The sequence below is a fragment of the Corapipo altera genome, unplaced genomic scaffold (assembly GCF_003945725.1).
Source record: "Corapipo altera isolate COAL_440 unplaced genomic scaffold, ASM394572v1 343, whole genome shotgun sequence".
NCBI classification, from domain to species: domain Eukaryota; kingdom Metazoa; phylum Chordata; class Aves; order Passeriformes; family Pipridae; genus Corapipo; species Corapipo altera.
The window spans coordinates 6,513,127-6,532,997 of NW_020884913.1; the positions used below are offsets into that span (position 1 = coordinate 6,513,127).

The 19,871-nt window shown below is 55.1% G+C and overlaps 1 protein-coding gene across 2 annotated transcripts; it reads right to left on the reverse strand.

The window, feature by feature from the left end:
- On the reverse strand, positions 1 to 19,590 carry CYGB (cytoglobin). Of its 2 annotated transcripts, XM_027654552.1 has the most exons (4): positions 18,976 to 19,590; positions 9,050 to 9,281; positions 8,366 to 8,494; positions 1 to 432 (listed from the first exon to the last, which is right to left on the reverse strand). In XM_027654552.1, the coding sequence occupies exons 1-4, from the start codon at positions 19,116 to 19,118 to the stop codon at positions 370 to 372; spliced, it is 567 nt and encodes a 188-aa protein (XP_027510353.1). In that variant the 5' UTR covers positions 19,119 to 19,590; the 3' UTR covers positions 1 to 369. The 2 variants fall into 2 exon arrangements, with proteins under 2 accessions (XP_027510353.1, XP_027510354.1); XM_027654553.1 differs by lacking the exon at positions 1 to 432 and having other exon boundaries at positions 3,548 to 8,494; positions 18,976 to 19,587.
- Positions 19,591 to 19,871: the final 281 nt, after the last annotated feature.

The following is a 19,871-nucleotide window of genomic DNA, read 5'->3' on the forward strand; positions in this document are numbered from 1 at the left end:
TGGCAGAGCCTGATGATTATTTTATTTTAGGAGCTGTTTGAAACATCAGCCTTGAAAAAACAGCATCTGCGGGGCAGTTTTCTAAAGCCTTCCCTTAAAGCAAATATACTTGTCAATTAATGAAAAGGGGTTTGTAATAAACAGCAGTAGATGTCCCACCTTTTTTGGGCTGGGAGTCCTCCCAGCAGCAAAGTCCTTGGGTGATCTCACGGTGTTTAGTGCGAATACGGGAATATTCGATGGGAATGTGCTTTTTGGCGGTTTGCTCCCCAAGGAGAGGGCAGTGGGGGGGTGGGAGTGTCCCCCCAGGCCAGTGCAAGTGGAGAGCAGAGGGGGTTCCTCTCCCTGCATGGTGCCGGCTGTCGGGGCTCAGGTGTCCGGGAGCACCTCGGTGCCTTCGGCGCTGCTTCCTCCACCAGCGCCCGAGGGATCCTGCAAAACCAGAGGGTGATTGGGCTGGGCTGGGGGCTGTGGGCCGTGGACCCCACCAGCCACAGTGTCCCTGTCACCGTGGGGCACGCGGGGCAAGCGTGGTTTGCCAGTCATCCCCCCTCCCTTGGGTCCCAGCCTTCCGCTCCAGGAGTCCTCCTCCTCGTCCTCCTCCCGTTCCTCTCCCCCACCCTCCCTCTGCCCCCGGCTTTGCTCTTTCTCTCAAGAGTGCCTGGGAGAAGAGAAACCTGGCTGTAAATTAACCAGGAGGATTTTTCAGTCTGAGATGTGCACTTCTCCCCCTCCCGCTCCCCCCTCCCGCAGCGCTGTTATTTCATCTCTCGGCTGCCAAACTCCCGGGAATTAATCCCGGCCGGCGCTGACAGCGTTTACATTCGGCGCTGCTCAGATAAACCATATCAGCCGGCGCAGCTGAAGAGGAGCCGGGCGCGGAAGGAAGGGCTGGCTCCTGCTTAGTGTCAGCCCCACCGGGCTGGGAGAATATTTTCCTGCTTTTTTTTTTCTTCTCCCTTCCCCTCTTCTCTCCTCTGAGCAAGGAGCCACCAAAACCACCGCACTGGTGAGGGTGGTCATGGGAGGGGAGGTGGGGGGTGTCATACAGAGAAGCCTGAAGCTCCTGGCTCTTATCTTGGTGCAGATAAAGGAGAGGAAAAAGGGACACATCCTTCAAGCTGGTGGGAGCCTGCAAGCTCTGTCTCTTGAGGCTTCTCACCCTGTGCCACCCAGCACACACAGGAGCACTTCTCACTACCAGCTCCTGTGGGATGGGGTTTAATAGGTTTTTAAATAGATATATTCATAACTGTAGTGCAGTTTTTGTATGTGCTCTTTTTTAATCCCCCCTTGCAGTCATATTTCTGCCTGTCCCTCACAGTGACCTCCTGGCTCTCCCCTCTGCTGTCACGGGGGGCCAGGAGAACACAGACACAGGGTGCAGATGTGCCACCTCTGATCCCACATCAGCACCAGGCTGGTAGAGCCATCGTTTCTCCAGCTTGTGGCAGGCACTGGGCAGGGAGCACTGGACCCTGTGGCCAGTGGGGTGGGGTGCAGGGTCTATCCTGGGGCTGGAGCACGAGAGACAGGCTGGGAGCACATCCCTTGCTACGCCTTCGCTATAAAATTCCTCTCTTCCTCCATCTCCCAGCCCACAAAACATCACTGGGGCCACGAAGGTGATTTCTCAGAGCTGGACCTCCACCAGCTCCCTTGGGCAAGGGATCCCTCCCTCCAGGCTAGGACGCTTGGAAACAAGGTTGTTTTAGCACTCCACGGGCACAGGGCAGCCAGAGGGTGTGAGCCCATCACCCTGGTGCCTGGGCCAATTTTCCAGAGGGCTGTGAGCCTCAGCCTGCCACCCTGTCTCCTTTTCCACCAGCACTTGCAGAGCACTGGCATGGCCGCAGGGTCCAGGTCACGGCATGATCGTCACAGCCACCCTGACGTGATGGGATCTGGGGGTAAATATTAGTATGAAGCAAAGGGCTGTGTACATATTTTTTCCCTGCAAGGTAATGCTGAAATTCCCGGCTCCTTTTCAACAAGCTGTTGGAAAAACCAGCCCCATGTCAGCGCCCTCCAGGCCACTGCTGGTCCTGGCTAGTCTCAGCTCAGCATGCAAAGGTCTAAGAGCTTCAGGTCCCCACTGTAGCCTCCCCACTCTGGAGCAGGCCAGTCCTTTTGCCCGTGGTTTCCAAGCCGATGTTTCCCATCTGGAGCACAGCAGCATGCAGGCTTTGCTGACTGTTTTCTTCCGCCTGGAAGTGTATACAGGATGCAGCAGAGACTCCAAGGATGGCTTATTAATCACATGAACAACACCAAGTGGTTTTTCCCCCCACAAAAAAAGGCACAGCGGGAGAAGACAGATTGAACTAGGCAGTTATTCCTCTCCCCATGTAGGTTGGCCTCTGGTTTCCTCCTCCATGGCTATGGTTGGTGAAGCTGTAGGGAAAGAAATAGGTTCCCCTTGCATGGACACCCCAGTTGCTGTAGCATGGGGACCCCAGCTCAAGTGCCTGCCCATGCAAAATCTACTCCACCACGTGCAGGGCTGGAGAGCATCACCAACGCCCTCAGCCCAACCGGAGACAAGTCACCATCGGGCTCCCCATGACCCTGGGCAGCCTCCAAGACACCAATCTCTGCTCTCCTTCCTCTCAGAACTCACTGATTCCCCCCTCAGTCTCAGTCCTAAATTGGGATTGCTCCCCTTAAAATTGCTTGTGGCCAGGTGCTGGTGCTTCCTGCCACCCTGGTGGGGTGGGTTTTCCCTTCCCTGAAAGCCTGTTCTGTTCTTGGAGTAAAGAGGAGCACGATAAACAGGATTGCTTGAATTTCTTTTCCAAGCCTTGTGTTCCAGGGAAATTGGGCTTATGGGATCATAGCACGCGTCTGTCTGTCTGTCCATCCATCCGTCCTCTGCCAACAACTTTGGAAAGGTTGGCCAGTGCCAACTGAATTTGACAGAGGTCTCATATACGTCATGGGCCTGTTTTGCAAACGAGGGAGCTGCAAAGACCCATGGGGGGAAACCACAACGTGACCCAACCGTGCTGGGATCCATCCCACTGCAACGTGATCCAACCACAGCGAGAGGCACCGGAGGAGCTGCAAGGGATAGAGACATGGAAAATGGGACTCCTGCTGCTCAGGGAGCTGTTTGTTATTTTTACAGGCTGAGAACTATCTCATAGCCCTCAGTGGTTGTGGTCATTGCATCTTGTGGCCATCAGCACACATTTTGGCCTGGCTGGGCTGGCAAAGGCACAGGAACAGCTCCTGATCCAGGGAGATACCCTGGAGGTTTGCACAACATACCTGGAAGCCAAGTGAAGAGCCCAGAGGAGGAGCAGACCTTCCCCTTCTCACTTGCGCTGGTAAGATGCCTCCAGCCACCTCCCCAACCCTCGTTGCAGAGGACAGAGAAGGGCACATTCCCTCCCTTTGCTGCTGCTTTCCAGCCACAAAGCTCCCTCACCATTCCCTCAGAGTTAGCAGGAACCCCCAGACCCATCTGGCCATGGGGCAGCCCCCCCGACAACCCCTCACCTTGCAGCCACCCCACCAGAAAGAAACCAAGCAGAGCTGGAGGGGGTTTGATTGATTTATCCACTGAAGATACAAGTTTCAGTTTAATAACACCATTTTGTCCGGTTACAAACATACTAAAAACCTACAAAAAGAAAAACAAGTTACACCCATCGTACACGGAACGGCCAAGTATAAAACCAGCACGGAAGCGCCGAGAAACACGAACATGAACAGTATCTGCAGCAGGAACAGGAAAGACACGGAGTTACATCAGACCACGCCAGCTCATGTCTGTGGGTCACGCTGGGACTGGTTAAGACATACTAACAATTAGAGACAACTTCAGCTATGGAAAATAATTAGCGCCGCAGCCTGTCGGAGAGGTCAGACCCAGGCGGGTAGTTTTATCCCTCCCTTTCCCTAAGTTGGTCCAAGGTTAGCACATGGGTTTCCCTCCCATCCATCTGTCTGGTTTCACCAGTGCTGGACCCAAGCAGCCCTCGCACCGGCATCTCTGCACCAGGGCAGCTTCCCCACGGCAAGGGGCAGGGAAGGCTGAGTTCTGGCACCAGAGTCCAGCCAGACAAAATCTGGTCCCCACTGAAGTCACTGGGCACCCCCAGAGAGTGGGGAGACACTGGGATCCCCTTTACTGGGACAAAGTGGAGCAAAATGGCAGGGATGCAAGAGGACTCCCGTGGAAGAACCCGTGGCTCAGCTGCCTTGGGGATTTGTCTCACCACAAGAGAAGATGAGGGTGGTGGCACAAGGTCCCTAAGGGTTGTGGTGGTGCTGGGGTGCCTCTCCAGCTGTTCAGGTGCCTGTGGAGCTAAACCTGCCATGAATGTTGGCCACAGGGAGGGAGTGGATAGGGTGGACAGGATCTGTGTCCCACTCCAACCCAACACTTCCCATTCCCTCCAGCACTCAGCTCCCTCTGACCAAACATTGAACTTGGGGTGGGGCGACAAAAGTTGGTTGATATGAGTGGGTGTCCCCAAAGAGAGCCAGGATGAGGTGCTTGGGGGGAAAAACCTACCCTAGGGACACCAAATCCCCCCCTTACTCATCATCCATCTGCCTCTGGCAGGGGTCACAAAGGTTTTCCCATCCCAATCACAGGTACAAGCCCAGCCCTGATGGCAATGGCAATGTGCTGAGCCAGGGGTTGGACAGGGCTGGGGGACACAGGGATCCTCCCCAGGGCAGGAGAGAGAGCAGCATGTGCTGGCATCATGCCCTGAGCCCCAACTTCTTACCTGTGAATTTTGGGGGAAGGACTTTGCAAGTTGGTCCCTACCTACCACCACCAAGGAGAGCAAAACCAATCCTAAAGTGCCCTAAGCTCAGCCTAAGAGTGCCAGGAGGTGAAACATCAAGCCCCAGAGAGTTAGATAGACCTGATGGAAAGGGGGGGATAAGGGGGTCCCCAGTCAGCTGTGGAGGGTTCAGGGATGGGGGTGGATGGGGCTGGCAGTAACAGGGAACGACTGTGCGTGTGTGTGTGTGCTGGAGAGCCACGCACAGAGCCAGGACCCGGCCTCCCTTTCTGCTCTTCCACTCGGCATTTATCAGCCCTGTCACTCTGGAATGGTATTTTTTTTTTTCCCTTTTTCTGTTCATTTTCATCTCTCCCCAGATGAGAATTTTTCCCGGTTTAAGCAATACCTCCTCTGCTGCGGGCGGCAAAGAGGGGGCGTTCGCTTTATCTCCATCTCCTCCCCCCCCCCGGAGCTTTGCCCTGGCTGCCCTCCTGCTTCATGTTACTTCCTACGAAACTGGTAAAAATAAACATGTTTTTGTTTGCATCTATTGGACTGGCCTGCAATTTGGCTGATGGGGGGCGGGGGGAGAGGGCACTCCTCGAGGGACAGCAGCTGCACACATCTGGATTTGCTTTAGGAAAACGTTCCTGGAAAAAAACCTCAAGCCCAGCACACACATGCGTGGGCACACGAGGCCGTGGGTCAGGTTTTTTTCTGGAGATGTAAAAAAAGAAAGGAGAAACTAAGTGGGAGGACCTCCCTGCTGCTCCCCCAAAACCAAGGCACTCGGGTGGGTCAGGTACAAACATGGGGACTTTCCAGCCACCCCAAAGTGGCTTCCCTGTGGACTGGGAGCCCAGTTTTGGTCGTGGGAAGGGAAGGGCTTGCACTGCAAAAATAAAATTCCCACCTGGACAATATTAACCTTGAAGGTTAATGTGCAAATTTTGTCTGAAGATGAAACATCCCTCTACAGAAACACCCCTGGCCCAGCAACTGCAGGGCACAGGGAGTACATGAACTCATCAAAAACATGTGCTGCTGGCCTCAAGGTTTTGGCAGGAACTGGGGAAGCTGTGCTCGTGAGAGTCCTCTGATGTGCACACACAAAAATATAATCTAACAGTCTTGTCCAAGAAATTGCTCTCCAGTCCTGCACTGGAGCAAAGTCAATGCTGAACGGGCTTTTCCCATCCATTCCCGACCTGGGCAGCAACAGCTGCTTGAAGGATGCCTTCACTGACATGAGGGATGAGCAGCTGCTTTGACACTCTGATGGGAGCCAGAGGCAGCAGCTGCTGGCACCTTCACCAGTGCAGGCTGATGGGCTGAATTTTGGGGGTGTTGGCTCTAAATGACAGCCCGCCTCATGAGCAAAGGTAGCATCACCTGTCACCCTGTGCCTTCCTTTTTCAACCTCCTTGATCTCACACCCTGCCATGCCAAGGACAGCTGTGCCCTGAGCCATAACTTCCACCCAATGGACACCCAGGATGTGCCATCACTCCAGGTGCCATTGCTCCATCAGTTTTACTGTGGGACATAGGAAGGAAAGAACTGCAAGGCCAGATTGGCTGTAGTGACATTATTGAAGCCCTGGAGCTATTCTGGGACTAACTCTGCTCCTCTGGCTCTGCAGGAAGGTAAGGGAACACTGGGGAATGCAGCCAAGAGGTTTAGAGCCTTCTCCAAATCCACTTTGCCCAGAGCCAGGGCACTGGGTGATGGCACAAACTCCTGGCTGCATCCAACAGAGCCCTCCAAGGAGGGGCACATTCACCCAGACACACCTGCCCTGCTGCTCTGAGCAGCAGTCCTGGGGTTGCTCCCCAGCCACGGGCTGTGCTGACACCTTGGCACAGTGGAAAGGGCAGGGCTGGGGTCCGTGTCCCCATGGCAGGGGGATGTCCCCAAGGTGGCCCTGGGGATCCCAGTAGGAACCATGGGCTCTCTGCCTATCCAGCTGGCATCCAGGAGAGGAGCTGGTCTCTCTCAGGAAGCTGCCAGCTCTCCAGGACAAGTAGTGGAGTGAGGCCAGAGGAAATCTTGGAAGGGAACCCCCTTCCACTTCAACAGATAACATTGTCCTTAGTGCTAGAGCTCTAAAAATAAGAGACCTTTAGGGAAATACTGGATGACAAGGATTCCAAAGCTTCCCAGCACATCTGGCACATCCTCAACCCCTTGCCAATCAGTTCCCAGAAATCCTATAAATCCAACCACTCATGGGCAGGAGGCAACGGGGCTGCTTCTCCTCCCTTTTTCCTGTAACTGCAGGGGAAACTGAGGCACAAACCGAGCAGACTCACCCGGAGGCCCAGCAGGAGTTGGTGTTGGAGGCAGGATGAGTGCTGCGAGCCCTGCAACCACTTTTTGGGGGGCAGGGGAGAAGCCTCTGTCAGGCACAGATAGGAGCACTGCCGTCCCCGGGCAGGGCACACAGCTCCTGCATGGGCTGATTTCTACCAGGCACTTTATTTGAAGGAACCCAGTGTCACCAAGAGGGCAGGAATATGTAAATATACAACAAGTTATTTATTAATTTTAACAGAGAAGGGACCTTTCTTCACACCTAGGAATCCCTCCTGCTGTGTCCATACCATCTTTCCCCTCCTGGTCACAGCCCAAACCCCCCTTCTCACCGTGCAGGGCAGAGCTGGACAGACAGACCTACACACACCAGCTCCCAGGGCAATGGCACAACATGTGCCACCCAAGCTCATCCTCAGGGAGCTGAAGGGCAGTGGGTGGACTCACCAGCTCCCTACATATGACACAGGGATCCCACCTACACACCATGCTCCGAGGCACGAGGGGAGGCAGCCCAAAGGCATCCCCCTCCTTCCCCACTCTCTCACGCTGCAGGAGCACGTCTCTCCCTCCCCCTCACTCCCTCCAGCCCCAGGGGGGTTTGCAGCAGCCAGCCAAGGAGAGGGACTGTGGGTGACGGGAGAGGTGACAGCTGCAGCCAGCCCAGAGTGCAGGGTGACTGCAGCCAGCCCAGAGTGCAGGGTGACGGGCACCGAGAGCGCTGTGGGCACAGCTGTCAGCTCTGCCACCCTGCCAGGGGACACACAAAGTGCAAAGCAAAGCATTTTCAGTGCCAGCTGGGCAGCTGGACGTCTCCATAAGCACTGTGCCCCCCAAAGCCGGGCCTAACCCAGGGGCTTTGCACGGAAAATGAGGGTTGTGTTGTTCATCATCGAACGGGGCGGCAGCGCTTGTGCAAGGGACTTTGAGATGGCGCAAGTGAGGTGCAGGATTTGGGAGGTGGTGGTGGACAGGCCAGGACAGTAAGATGGAGCCAACAACCAGTGCTCTCCCCTCACCCTCTGCATCCCCTTCCAGCGTCCCCTGCAACTGCTTCACCCCGACCCACCCACACCCTTTGTGGTTCTGTAGGTTTTTTTGGCTTATTTCTTTTGTTTTTAAACCCCATGGAGATCAAATTGTGACTTGGCAGCTGACAGAGCTGGCCCTACCAGGCTCCTCAGACTGAGCAAAGATCTTGAGAAGAGACCAGAGTGAAGTCCTGGGGTGAGTGAAGCCCTCCCTGCCCCTCGCCTGGCCCCGCTGGCCGCTCACAGGGTGGCAGTGGGGTACTGAGCCCAGCCCACCTCCTTGTACGCCGCCGTCACGTGGGTGTAGATGAGGGTCTTCATCTTGGTCCAGGCACCGTGAGCCTCCGGGGTGAAGTCGTTGGGGTATTCCTCAGCAATGACCTCCAGCAGGACACCAGTGAGTTTCTGGAAGGAGGAGGACAGCAAGGGGTTAATAACTCTGCAGGGAGCAGCTAACAGCACATTTTGCTTTTTCCTAGGGAAAGCCATTGAATCCTCCTGCTGATTTCTGGGAACGAGACCTTCAGTGGGACAGATGGATATCCTGAAGGTCTGTTGACACTCCTGGGAACAGACAGGGCAGGTAACCAGAGACCAAGGCATGGTGGGGTGCCCCATTTGGGCACCTCAGATTATTTAGTCCCGACTGTGATGCTTGATTTCTAAAAGAAGGGACATACAGCCATGAACATGCTGGTGGGGTTGCGAGCAGGACACAGGTAGGCAGGATCCCCTGGGCAGGGGAATGTACTGGATGCTCCAGTGACTGTGTGTGGGAAGGGTGGTCTGCATGGGACAGTGTCACAGTGGGACACTCCAGCTACATGAGGAGCAACCCCCACATCCAGCCAAGCTCCTCTGGGCGAGGACAGGCAGCACCAGCTCCCCACAGCTCCCTCTCTCCTGCCCTCTTCCTAATTTCTAAAGCACCCCAAAGATTACTTTGGTCCAATCCTTTACCTTAAAGTAGATGGGCTCCACTTTGTGCTTGAGGGCATGGGCTTTGCCCACCAGGGCCAGGACGGAGGAGACCTTTTCGGAGTCATTGAGGTTCTCCACCACAGTGTTGATGGCCCCCATGACCCGCCGGGCGTGCTTACGCAGCTGCAAGCTCCTCTCCATCTCCAGGGGGTCCTCCATGTGCTTGAACTGGCTGAAGTACTGCTTGGCCGAGGGGAAGTTCACAAAAAACCTTCAAGAAAGAATCGACACGAAATACCATCAGGAGGGCAAGAGCAGGCTGAGGGGTTAAAGCAAAGCACAGAGTGGTGGAGCCACCTCCTGCATCTGACACAGCCAGGGCTGGTTTTCCTGCTGAATTCCCCAGAATTCAGCTGCCTGAAAACCAGCAGGTTGATGCCTTTCTCCCAAACCTTCCCCATCTGCTACACAGGCATCACAGCTGGGTATTCATCTACAAAGCAGAGGCAAGACTGAGTTCTTGATGCCCAGAGATTCCACCCAGGTGCCAGATGCTGTATTCATGCCCACATACATCAAAACATGCCTCAGAGAGCTGCAGATGAGCATGAAAACCTCTCTTTATCTCAGCCAGTCTCTCCCTGCCCCTCTTCCTCAGTCTCACAGCAGCTTCCTGGCCCCGTGGGCTTTATTCCTGTATTGCCACCCCAAACAGTTTCCCCCTACCCAGGTTACCCCCAGCTTTCACAGATCAGTCTTCTGCTGCATCTCAGCCCTGAGCTCACATCATTGCTTATCTGTACCAGGAGACATTTCCCCCAGCACAAGGACATCCCAAACCAGCCCCTCTGAGGGGGACTGGAGACCCTCTTTTCTGCAGGATTAAATCAACCCCACCCAAACGCAGCTGAAAGAAGTTAAAGTGTGGTTGCAGCTGATGTGCTCCCCTGGGAGGTGGAGGGATGGAGGGGGCTGGGGGCTGAAAGGGATAAGGTGACAGGGTGCAGGGATGCCAACACCACCCATGCCAGCAGTGCAGCTGGTTGCTCTCAACAGCTGGGGCTGACACTTGAGTCACATTAACCACCCCCTTCCACCCAATTTATGCAAAAGAAAACCACGTCAGTGTTTGCTCTCTGATTTCACCCAGCTCTCTCCCTCCTACTGGGCTCTCCTTGCCTCCTGGACCAGAGGAAGATGCTCAGAAAGTGGCAGAGGGCTCCCAAGCTGTCCCCCATCATCCCTGGGTCCAGACAGACTCCCTCTCTAGCCCCCTTCCTAAGCACCATCCCAAACCATGTGAACCTGAACCCATCCCACCACTTTTTCCAACCATCACTACTTCCCTCCAGAACCAGGTGGGATCCTCTTCCCCACTCACCACTCCATGAATAATCGCAATATTGAGTACCAGGCTCCTTACCACTCTGCTATCCTCCTTTTCCCCCCCTCCCTTCCTTCCCCCGCTCCCTTGGCTTGTGAAAGCTTGGGGGCATTGCCAAGGAAGCAGAGTGAAGCAGTGCCTGGAGTGCACCACCGCTTCTGTTGCTTCCCAAGGCATCTGGGATTCATCAGATGGCCCAAAATAGGTATTGGAGGTGTGAAGAGTGTGTGGTGGAAAGGAGGGGGGGAGGAAGGAAGGTGGAAGGAAGGGGGAGACAAGGTGTTGCTTTTAAAACTCAGAAGGGACCCATGACAAAACTCCCCTTGTTATTGTGCAGCCTCCTGCCCCTAGCAAAGCTCCTCCTGACACGTCTGGTCCCTGCTGGGAGAAATCATTCCCAGGCCTGGCTGTCTCCAGCTCCTGTCACCACAGAGAGGCTCAGCCAGGCTCTTTCAGCAGAAGGGGAACAGCAAGGGGGAGACTGACCCTTGCATCACCAGGAATCTCAGCATGTCCCTGCCAAGAGAAGGACCAAAAGGAGCCACTGAGATCATCACCTCCACCTCTCCCCACTTTTGGCCAGATACGACAGAGGCAAAGATTGATTAAACCCCCAAAAGTCCCCAACCTGGGTGAGACCAGGCCAGTGAAGGATGCAAATATTTGGTTTCCAGCCTTTCCCCACTTCACAGACCTCAAGGTGATGCCCCCATGGGAGCTGAGGCCAGCAGCTTTCCCAAGGGACCTGCCATCAGGAGGGCACTGGTGCTGGAGGATGTAAAACCAGCAAACCCTCAGCTTGTGTGCTCCATCCTGGGTCTGCTGGCTGTCTTTGGTGGAGACCTGAAAGAGAGGAGCCCAAGCCATCTTTCCTTCAAGCTGAAAAGCAAATCCATGGCCGGCCAGACCTGCAGCCACCTCTCCTTGGAGAGGAGCAGGCGCCTGAGGCAAGAACCTCTGGCCTCGGGCAAATGTTTGAGTTGTCAAAGCACAAGAAGAGGGAGGGAGGCTCACTCAGGGTTAGTTGTTAATAAACAGAGAAGATTAATTTAACACAAAGGTTAAATATAACTAGAGGAAAGGAAGGGGAAAAAAAAGTAAGAAATAAAATAACTCAAACAATGGCGAGTTAGAAGAGGTGTCAGTTGGGGTTTTTCCATCTACAGAACATTTTGAGAGTTCAAACATCGCAGGCTCTGCAATTTTGTTGGATCATTATGCATGTGTGTGTGTGTGGTTTGGGCTCTTTTTCTTCATCAGAGTCATTAAAAAGATGATATTTACCATTGCATATCACACAAAATGATGATTGATAGGAACCAGATGCCTGCATACCAATCTCATTAAATTTCTTTTTAAGCGATTCCATTCTGCACCCGCTAATTTGTACTCTGCCAGCTACATCTGGACCCAGCGGACAGGATGTCAGGATTGCTTTTCCTCTCTCTTTTGCCCTTTTAACAACTTTAAGGACACAACCATTCCCAGTAGCAGAGCCAAAGGAAATAATTAAGGTGCAAACCCACTGCAGTTACTGGAAACCTGTTTTCTGTTAGGGAGGAGATGCCACTTCTCCTCTCATCTGCCCCATCTTCCTCCCTCTCCCCAGACTGTGAAGAGCAAACCCTGCATGGAGGAAATCTCCAAGCCCAGCCACCTCTTTCCCTCCCCAGCTGGACAGAGGACATATGGGTGCTACTCACTCAGTCCCCCCAAGCACCTAAACCCTTAATGCTTCACTTACCCTGTTTGTAAACTGAGGGGGAAAATGCTACTGAGCCCTCAGAGCTGCTGGGAGGCTTCAGCTGAACCCCCAGCCAGCACTTGGAGACTGTTATTTTCTAGATTTCCATAGAATCATTTAGGTTGGAAGAGGCCTTTAAGATCACCGAGCCCAACTCTCAACCCAGCACTGCCAAGCCCACCACCAAAACACGTCCCCAAGTGCCACAACCACATATCTTTTAAATCCCTCCAGGGTTGGTGACTCAACCTATCAATGCTTTCATGTTTTCTCTCGCCTCGTCCCTCTACGTGGGAGAAGCTCTAAGGCAGCCTGGAGCCTCTCCCCGTCCCTTTTCAAACCTCTCCCTCTGCTCGGGTGCCTACAAAGCAGCTGATAATGGGTAGGCAGGTGGTGTGTGATGCTGCTATTTATTATGCCGAGGGCTGTCTCACCGCTTCGCCTGCACGTTCCCCCCTGCTCCTCCCAGCCACCTGTAGTCTATCATCCATCTTCAGGCTGGGGCAAGGGTGCTCCCAGTGTTTACAGCTCCCAGCCTAAGGTGAGAAAGGTCTCAGACGTGTCAATGCCACAGCCCAGCAAGACAGAAAAAGGGGAAGCAAATAGGAGTGAGAATAGGATGGTGCCTGCTTGCTCCTGCGTCCTCTCTCTGAAAGCTCATAGGCAGGTGGAGGTGGTGGTGGGCAACGTCTCCAGCTCTGGCACAGGAGGGCTGGAGGGAAAAGGGCCAAGCCCCCCATCCACACACTGATGCTAAATTCAACTTCTTCTGCAGCTGAGGGAGAGGAGCTGTAGCTGGCCTTCCTCCAGGTGAAGCCCACATCCCGCTGCAAAGCCTTGGGAGCAGAATCCAACACAACACTGAGGTTTGCTCAGAGGCTGTAATGTCCCCCTGCCCAAGGGCAGAGGGACCAGGACACCCCAGGGAGGCTGGGAGTGGACCCATCAGCAAAGATGTCACCAAATACACTTGGGTATGAGCTATCAACCCCCAGGGGCATGTCTTTCTCACCTGAGTGTGCACAATTCACACCTCCAAGTCCTCACGGCTGCTGTCTTTCCCTACCACTTATGTAGATTCAGCCCTAAGCCTCCTGGCTGCATGGATGAACCTTTAGGGCAGGGGTAAGGACAGCTTTCATCAGTAAGTGAATTAACAGCTCCAAAGTGGCTTTCCCACACACCTCTGCCTTCCTACTTCCCTTGCAATCCCTATTCTCAATGCTTTCATGCACAGCATCCTCCTCAGCCCCTCTGCATTTGTGTCCCTGTCCCTCTCCACTGCTAAACCGTTGTCCCTGCCCACTGGATGCAAGCAACACACAGGGATGGAACACATCAGGCTCCTCTACCCCACCACCAGCATCTCGCCCTGCACCCAGCATCCTTCCTACAGCCCTACGAGGCCCAGCAGGGTCTATGGGTGTCAGGAAACGATGTGAAAACAAGACTCTTGCCTCCCAGGCAAACACACAGTGAGGATGGAGCTTTCTGGAGCTGGGCTGCAAGTCCCTGACCCCCAGGGACTGCAGAGGGGTTTGGAGCTGGAAGAAACCCCCTGGCCAGGTAGAGAGGGGAGCGACAAAAACTCACAAGGATGTGGTTTGTGTGCTGGGCCCCACCATCCGTCCAGCAAAATCGGGAACCTGTGTTTACCCGGTGTCCACCACCACACGTCTACAATCCGATGCTCCCAAGGGGATTTCCAGCAGCCCCGGCTCAGCGCTCGCCCCCGGCGCCGTGCTCCAGCAGGATCGCCAGCCAGCCGGCACTCTGCGTTCCCCAGCCGCGCTCAGCGCCTGCCAGCCTGCCGAGGGCTGTCCTGACATTTCCCTGCCTTTAATGAGCCCTGAAACTCCGCAGGCGGGCGCTCGCCCAGCCGCGTCCGGGTGCAGCCCCGCTCCGCTGCTGCTGCAGCCTCATTAACGGAGCGGGCTGGCAGAGCGGAGACTTGGCCCTCGCCGCCTGCTCTGGAGGAGGGATTGTCAGGGCTGGTACCAGCGCATCCAGCATGTCCTTAGCCACAGACAGGGAAACCGTCCGGGGAAACCGCTCATCCCCCGTGCCTTTGCTTCCCTTGGACAGGGACGTCCTCTCAGCTCTCGGGGGGTCAAGTGGGATCTTTGTACCCCTGCGAGGTTCACAAGCAATGCAAGGGCAGCCCTGGGACAGGGGACATGGGAAAGGCTCTTCTTGGGTCACCCCAAGAGCTGCTGACAGCCTTGAGGCTGTGTCTGGGGCAGGATGTGCCACAGGGATCCCCACGCAGCCACCTTGGCCGCGAGGCAGGTGAAAGGGCTGGTGATCAGAGAGACAACACAGTCATAGGAAAAGGGGCTGTTTCAAGACTGACCTTATTAAACCCACACTCACCCCTTCACCACTCATGGAAAGGCTGTTGGGTTGGGAAATGTTCCTCGTGCATGTCCTTGTCAGCACAGCAGTGTCCTGCTGCTCTCTGTCTCTCCCTGTCCCTGGAAAAACATCTCCCCAGCTTGACCACAATGACTTGTGAGCACGGGACAAGCCATGGGACAGGGACATTGCTGCTGGTCCTTTCACTGGGCCCTTTTCAGAGCGAGATATTGCATCTCTCTGAGCTGCTCTGCTCTGAAATGTGCCCTTCAACAGCCAGGAATGGAGCCCTATAGACGCCTCCACAAAACACATGTTGGCTTTGGGGGTAGCTGCATAATCATTTCTTTAAATGCCATTTTTGCGTGGATTCAACCCATATTTTTTAGATTCAGCTAAAAAAAAAAAAAGTTTTCTGCATTGCCAGACCCATTACTCAGACTTTTTCCTATTTTAACCTAAAACTTCCAATAATGTCTGGCATCCAAGGACCGCTTTCATATTTCAAAGCTCTTTGCAAACTGTCTGAATCCAGGTGTGTTTGCTCAGGCTAAGCAGACCCAGACTGTCGAAATCCGGGGGCCTGATCCTGCACTGACAAACCTTTTGCTTTCCCTCCTATACCTCCTGAGGGGGAAAGAACACGTCAGAAGTGATGGAGAAGGTAACAACGTTGGAAATTCAGAAAGCTGATGGGCCTGGAGTGGAAATGCAGGGAACAGTGACAGAGAAGCCCTGTGGAGGTGGCACAGCCTGTGGTGGCTGTGGCAGGTTGCGTCGCCTGCTCTTGGTGCAGCATTAACATTTGGTACAGATTTTCCTGGGATCTAATAGAAACTATTCCTGGGTTTTATCCCCCGATGGGATCCATAAAGTTTTGTGGTCCCACATCTGTGACCGTGGTACGTGTGTGTGGGTGTGGGAGCGAGTGTGTGTGTGCTGGTCGGGACAGGCTGCAGTTTTAGCCATGGAATCCTGGGCTTAGTCAGGGTCTGCAAAGAACTGAGGGTGCCAATCCCCCACTGATGCTCCCCCATGGGTGCTCCCAGCCCCTGTGTGCCACGGAGGGCTGAGCCACCTGGGTGCTTGCATCCCCCAGCCCAGTCTCAGAGTGTGGGGTACTGGCAATCAACCATTGGGAGGGAAAAGGGTGACCCTGGGGGGTGATGGCCACGTTCTGGGGGGCTCCTGCACTGCACAGTGAGGGTTAATGCAGGTGGCAGGGGGGCTGAGGGCTGCCCTGCTCCCCTGGTACACTTGGGCTCCCCACCATGAGCTCTGGAGTGAGGGGGGGTTCAAGAAGGACTTATTCCTAAATTACAGATGGGGAAACTGAGGTACAGCAACGAGCCTGGGGGCATGGGGAGGCTACGGGTGAGCTGCAGCCAAGGGCTCCCATCTGTGCCAGCCAGCATGCCCACTTGGGAGTGACCCAGCCAGTACACATGGCCCTGGATGAGCAGCTCCAGGCTCCAGCTGCAGCTCCAGAGCCAGCTCCAGCTCCAGCAAGGGTTAAGGCAGCTGTGAGAAGGAGCTGCAGAGGCCCCTGAGCTCCCAGGGAGGAAGATGAGTGAGGCAAGGAGACTGTGCTTCCTCCGGCTGGAGGCTCCCCACTGAGGAAATTGTCAATTAGCGACATAGTTTTAACCACAGAGCGCAGATTCCCAGGATCCGGTGGCTGCTCAGCCGTATTCCCCATTATTTGTGTTTGTGTCCCCCAGGACCCCAGAGCCCTGTGAGATCAGGGACCCACCATGCTGGGGGCAGGACCCCAGGGGTTTGCTGTGGCTTCAAGCACTAACAGCAGCCACGGGGGATGGGAACACGATGCCCAGCTCTGAGCCTCAGTTTCCCCATCAGCAAAGCATGGAAGGGCTGGGGGTGGATGGGTGGGATGCTGGTTGGGGCAGAGGGAGCTGGGCTGGGTTTCTGCAGGATGCCAGCACTGCATCCCTGCCTTTTGCAGGGGCATTGCTGCCTCCCTGCCCCCACCCTTGGGGCACAGGATCAGACCCCAGATTAACGTCAACTTTTTTATGTCCAGAAAAGTAATTCCCTGCCCTAAGCAGCTCTGAAGGGATGGAGAGGGGATGGAGCAGGAAAGAATGGAAAGACCCTCTGCCACCAGATACAGTCAATTCCCTGGTCACAACACCAAGAACAGGAGTTGCACCAAATGGGGCACCACAGCCGTGCATCCCCCTCCCCTCTCCCTGACCACACCTGTGCACATCCCTTTCTGCCTCAGTTTCCCCAGCAAGGTGGGGAGGAACACTGGCCCAGCACTGGTGAAGCAGGGAGGCTGACTGGGCAGCACTCAGCCCCCAGCACGTCTTGTGGGTGCCCACCCAAAGTCTGTCGGCCAGGTCACCTCCCACCAACCCCCACCAGCATCTGCCCACTGCCCCCTCCCCAGCCCCGACCTCTGGAGCTGCTGAATCATGTCTTGGGAAGTGGTTGCCGCCGGCCCGCGCCGCCCGTGCTCCCGGCGGCCTCCACGCATGACCCACTTCTCCCGGCAGCTGATGCCATCTGGGAAAGGCAGCCGGGAGAGCAGCAGCCGCCGGTGCTCCAGCCCTGGCCAGGGCTGCCCTGCTTTTGCCCGGCACGTGCTTCCCCAGGGAGCTCAGGTGGAGCCTGTCGGAGCTCACGGGGAGAGTGGAGCTCAGGGCAGCAGCACAAAACCCTCGTTGGGGACAGGGTGTGTGACCAGGGGGACAGCTCAGCCGCTGTGGCCGTGGCACAGGGATGCAGGCAGGTGTGCTGCTCCAACCAGTGCTGCTGGAGGGGATGGCACCACTTCCAAATTACATCACTGTCCCCGGGGACATGCACTGAAAGTCCAGACCTCACTTACAGCATCCAAGGGAAGCTCTGGCTGAGAGAGCAGGTGGCAGGTTTAGCTGGGATGTGCCAGGGCATGTGCCATGACTAAGGATGTAAAGGCTCCTAAGGAGCTGGGGTTCACCCTAGGAGGCAGCTCTGAACTGCCCTGTTGTCACAGCAGGGGAAAACCTTCACCTCAGTGCCACAACTATGCCCGGAATAAAAGAACAACAAACTGGACAGAAAACTTCTACTGGGAAAGTTTGAGTCAGGGCCAGAGCTTGGCCACATGGTCCCTGCTGCCACACCTTGATGCCCCTCATGCCCAATGTCATTCTGGAATCTGCAAAGGGGTCTTGGTAGGAAAATCCCATTGCAGTGCTGGCAGCAAGCCTGAAGGGAAATCAACTCTGCTTACCAGCATTGGCCAGGGAGGCTCCACTCCCTGCAGACCCTACAGGCTTGGGGCATCAGCTCACAGGCTATTGGAAAACTTTGGAATGATTATTAGTAAACAGCAAATCCATCCAAGGAGTTCTCCACGCACCCAGAGTCCCCTACTGCAGGAGCAAAATGGGAAGGACACAACCCGGTCTCCCATTTCCAAACTGGGATGCCTGGCGCTGGGTCCAGGTGGGAGCCTGACCAGGGACATCCCAGCATTACTGATCCCTGGGACGAATGGTGGGAGCTTTGGCTCTCTGGACAGTATCTTTGCTGTTTTTAACAAGAGGTCAGTGTGGGTATCTTGTCTGCCCCTCTCCTCATCCTGCCCATCCTCTTTTCCCCTCTTAAATAAGGGAAACGGCCTGCTGGTGCTACACCCCACTGACACCCCAAAGTCACAGAGTCCATGTGACCCTGTGGGATTCCTGCTTGATGCTTTCCTGGGGTACCAGGACATAGTTGCACCTGCAGACAACACAAGAACCCCCACCTGCCTCTGCTCCCCACCTCAAGAGCATCTCCCTTGTTCTGGTTTCAGGTACAGACCTGACACTTGGAGCTGCCCGTCTGTGCTGCACAGCCCCACACCATCGGGCGATGCTCTGCACCCCGATCCCGGGACTGCAGGGTCCCTGTCCCCCCACAGCCCCCATCTCCTGCCTGTGCCCCCCAAGCCCCCCATCCACGGCCAACTTCAGTGCCCTCCTTCCCGCCGACGCTGCCGCCGGAGGGACAGATGGTGCCCTCGGAGACACACCTGCTTGGGTTTTATCTTGGCTCCCAACTTGCATTATTTCACCCGCCAGCCTGCTACGTACCCGTGCCATCCGCACGCAGCTCACTGGGGGGGTGTAAAAACCCAGACCCCCAACCCACCCAAACCCGGCGCTGAGCTCCCCCCGCCTCCGCCACCCCCCCAGCCCTGTCCACAGGGTAAGGTGACCTTTGCATGGAAGCAGCTTCCCCCAAAGTCCCCGGCAAGGCTGCCCCCTCTCCCCCCGCCGCCGCCACCCAGCTCAAAGGTGTGGGAATCCGAGGAGCGCTGTGCAACCCTCCCTGCTCTCCCAGGCAGTGAATACACCCAGCCAGCTCCCCACTCACTGTCATTCATCTCTGCTCAGTTCTATATATTGTTCTGCCTCTTCCTCAGCTATAAAGAGATTTAGTTGGATTTGCTGCTTCCTTTTTTTCGTTTTGTTTTTTAAATACCTGATGAGTATGGAGACCCCAACGTCCTCGCAGTTCGCATATACTCTGCTCCATATCTCTTGAATAACCTTTTTTTCTGCGTCTGAGATCTCTTCACTTCTTTCCCATCTCTCAATCTCCATTTCTCCCTGGACTTTCTCCATGAAAAACAGCCGGCAGGATCCTCCGGGAAGCCAGGAGGAGATAAAGAGAGATGTGTGTGAGCGGGTATATCCTGTGAGAGGAGACAAGGTGTTTGCTCGGCGGCCGTGCGGGTGCTGGCGGCTCTGCGATGTGTGGATGTGTATGAGAGTGTGTGTGTGTGTGTGTGTGTGTGTGTGTGTGTGAGCTCGGCTGCCTGTCGGCGTGTTTATATATGTAATTTAAAAAATATCCCGGAGGTATGATGCGTGCAGTCAGATCTCAGATCTCCCAGTGCTGTCCATGGCTGTAGTTAGCTTCAGCTCGCCTCGGATGTGTGTGGCTGACTGATGAGGAACTGCCTAAAAGTAAAATATTCAAAGGCATTGCAAGACCAGCCTCTTCACCAATGTGTGAACGTGAGCTCACTTTCTCCCTCTCTCCTCCTCTCTCCCACTCCTCCCTCCTTCTCTTTTTTTTTTTTTTCTCCACGAAAGGGAGGGATGAGAGCGATGTTCTGGGCAACATCAGGACGGTGCTGGCGGGGGGAGGTAGGGCTGGAAGTTTTTTTTCCAGCCCTTCGTAAACAGCTCAGAGGAAATTCAGAATCCAAAGTGCTGAGTTAAAGTTAGCCCAACCTCTGGCTGCTCCAAGTTCTGCCTTGGTTCTCCTCTTTGCCCTCCCTGATTTTGCAGGAGGTGATATTTGGAAGGACAGACCCACACTCCCCTCTGATTCTTGGGGCGAGAGGGGAACACAAGGCACCCCCACTGTGA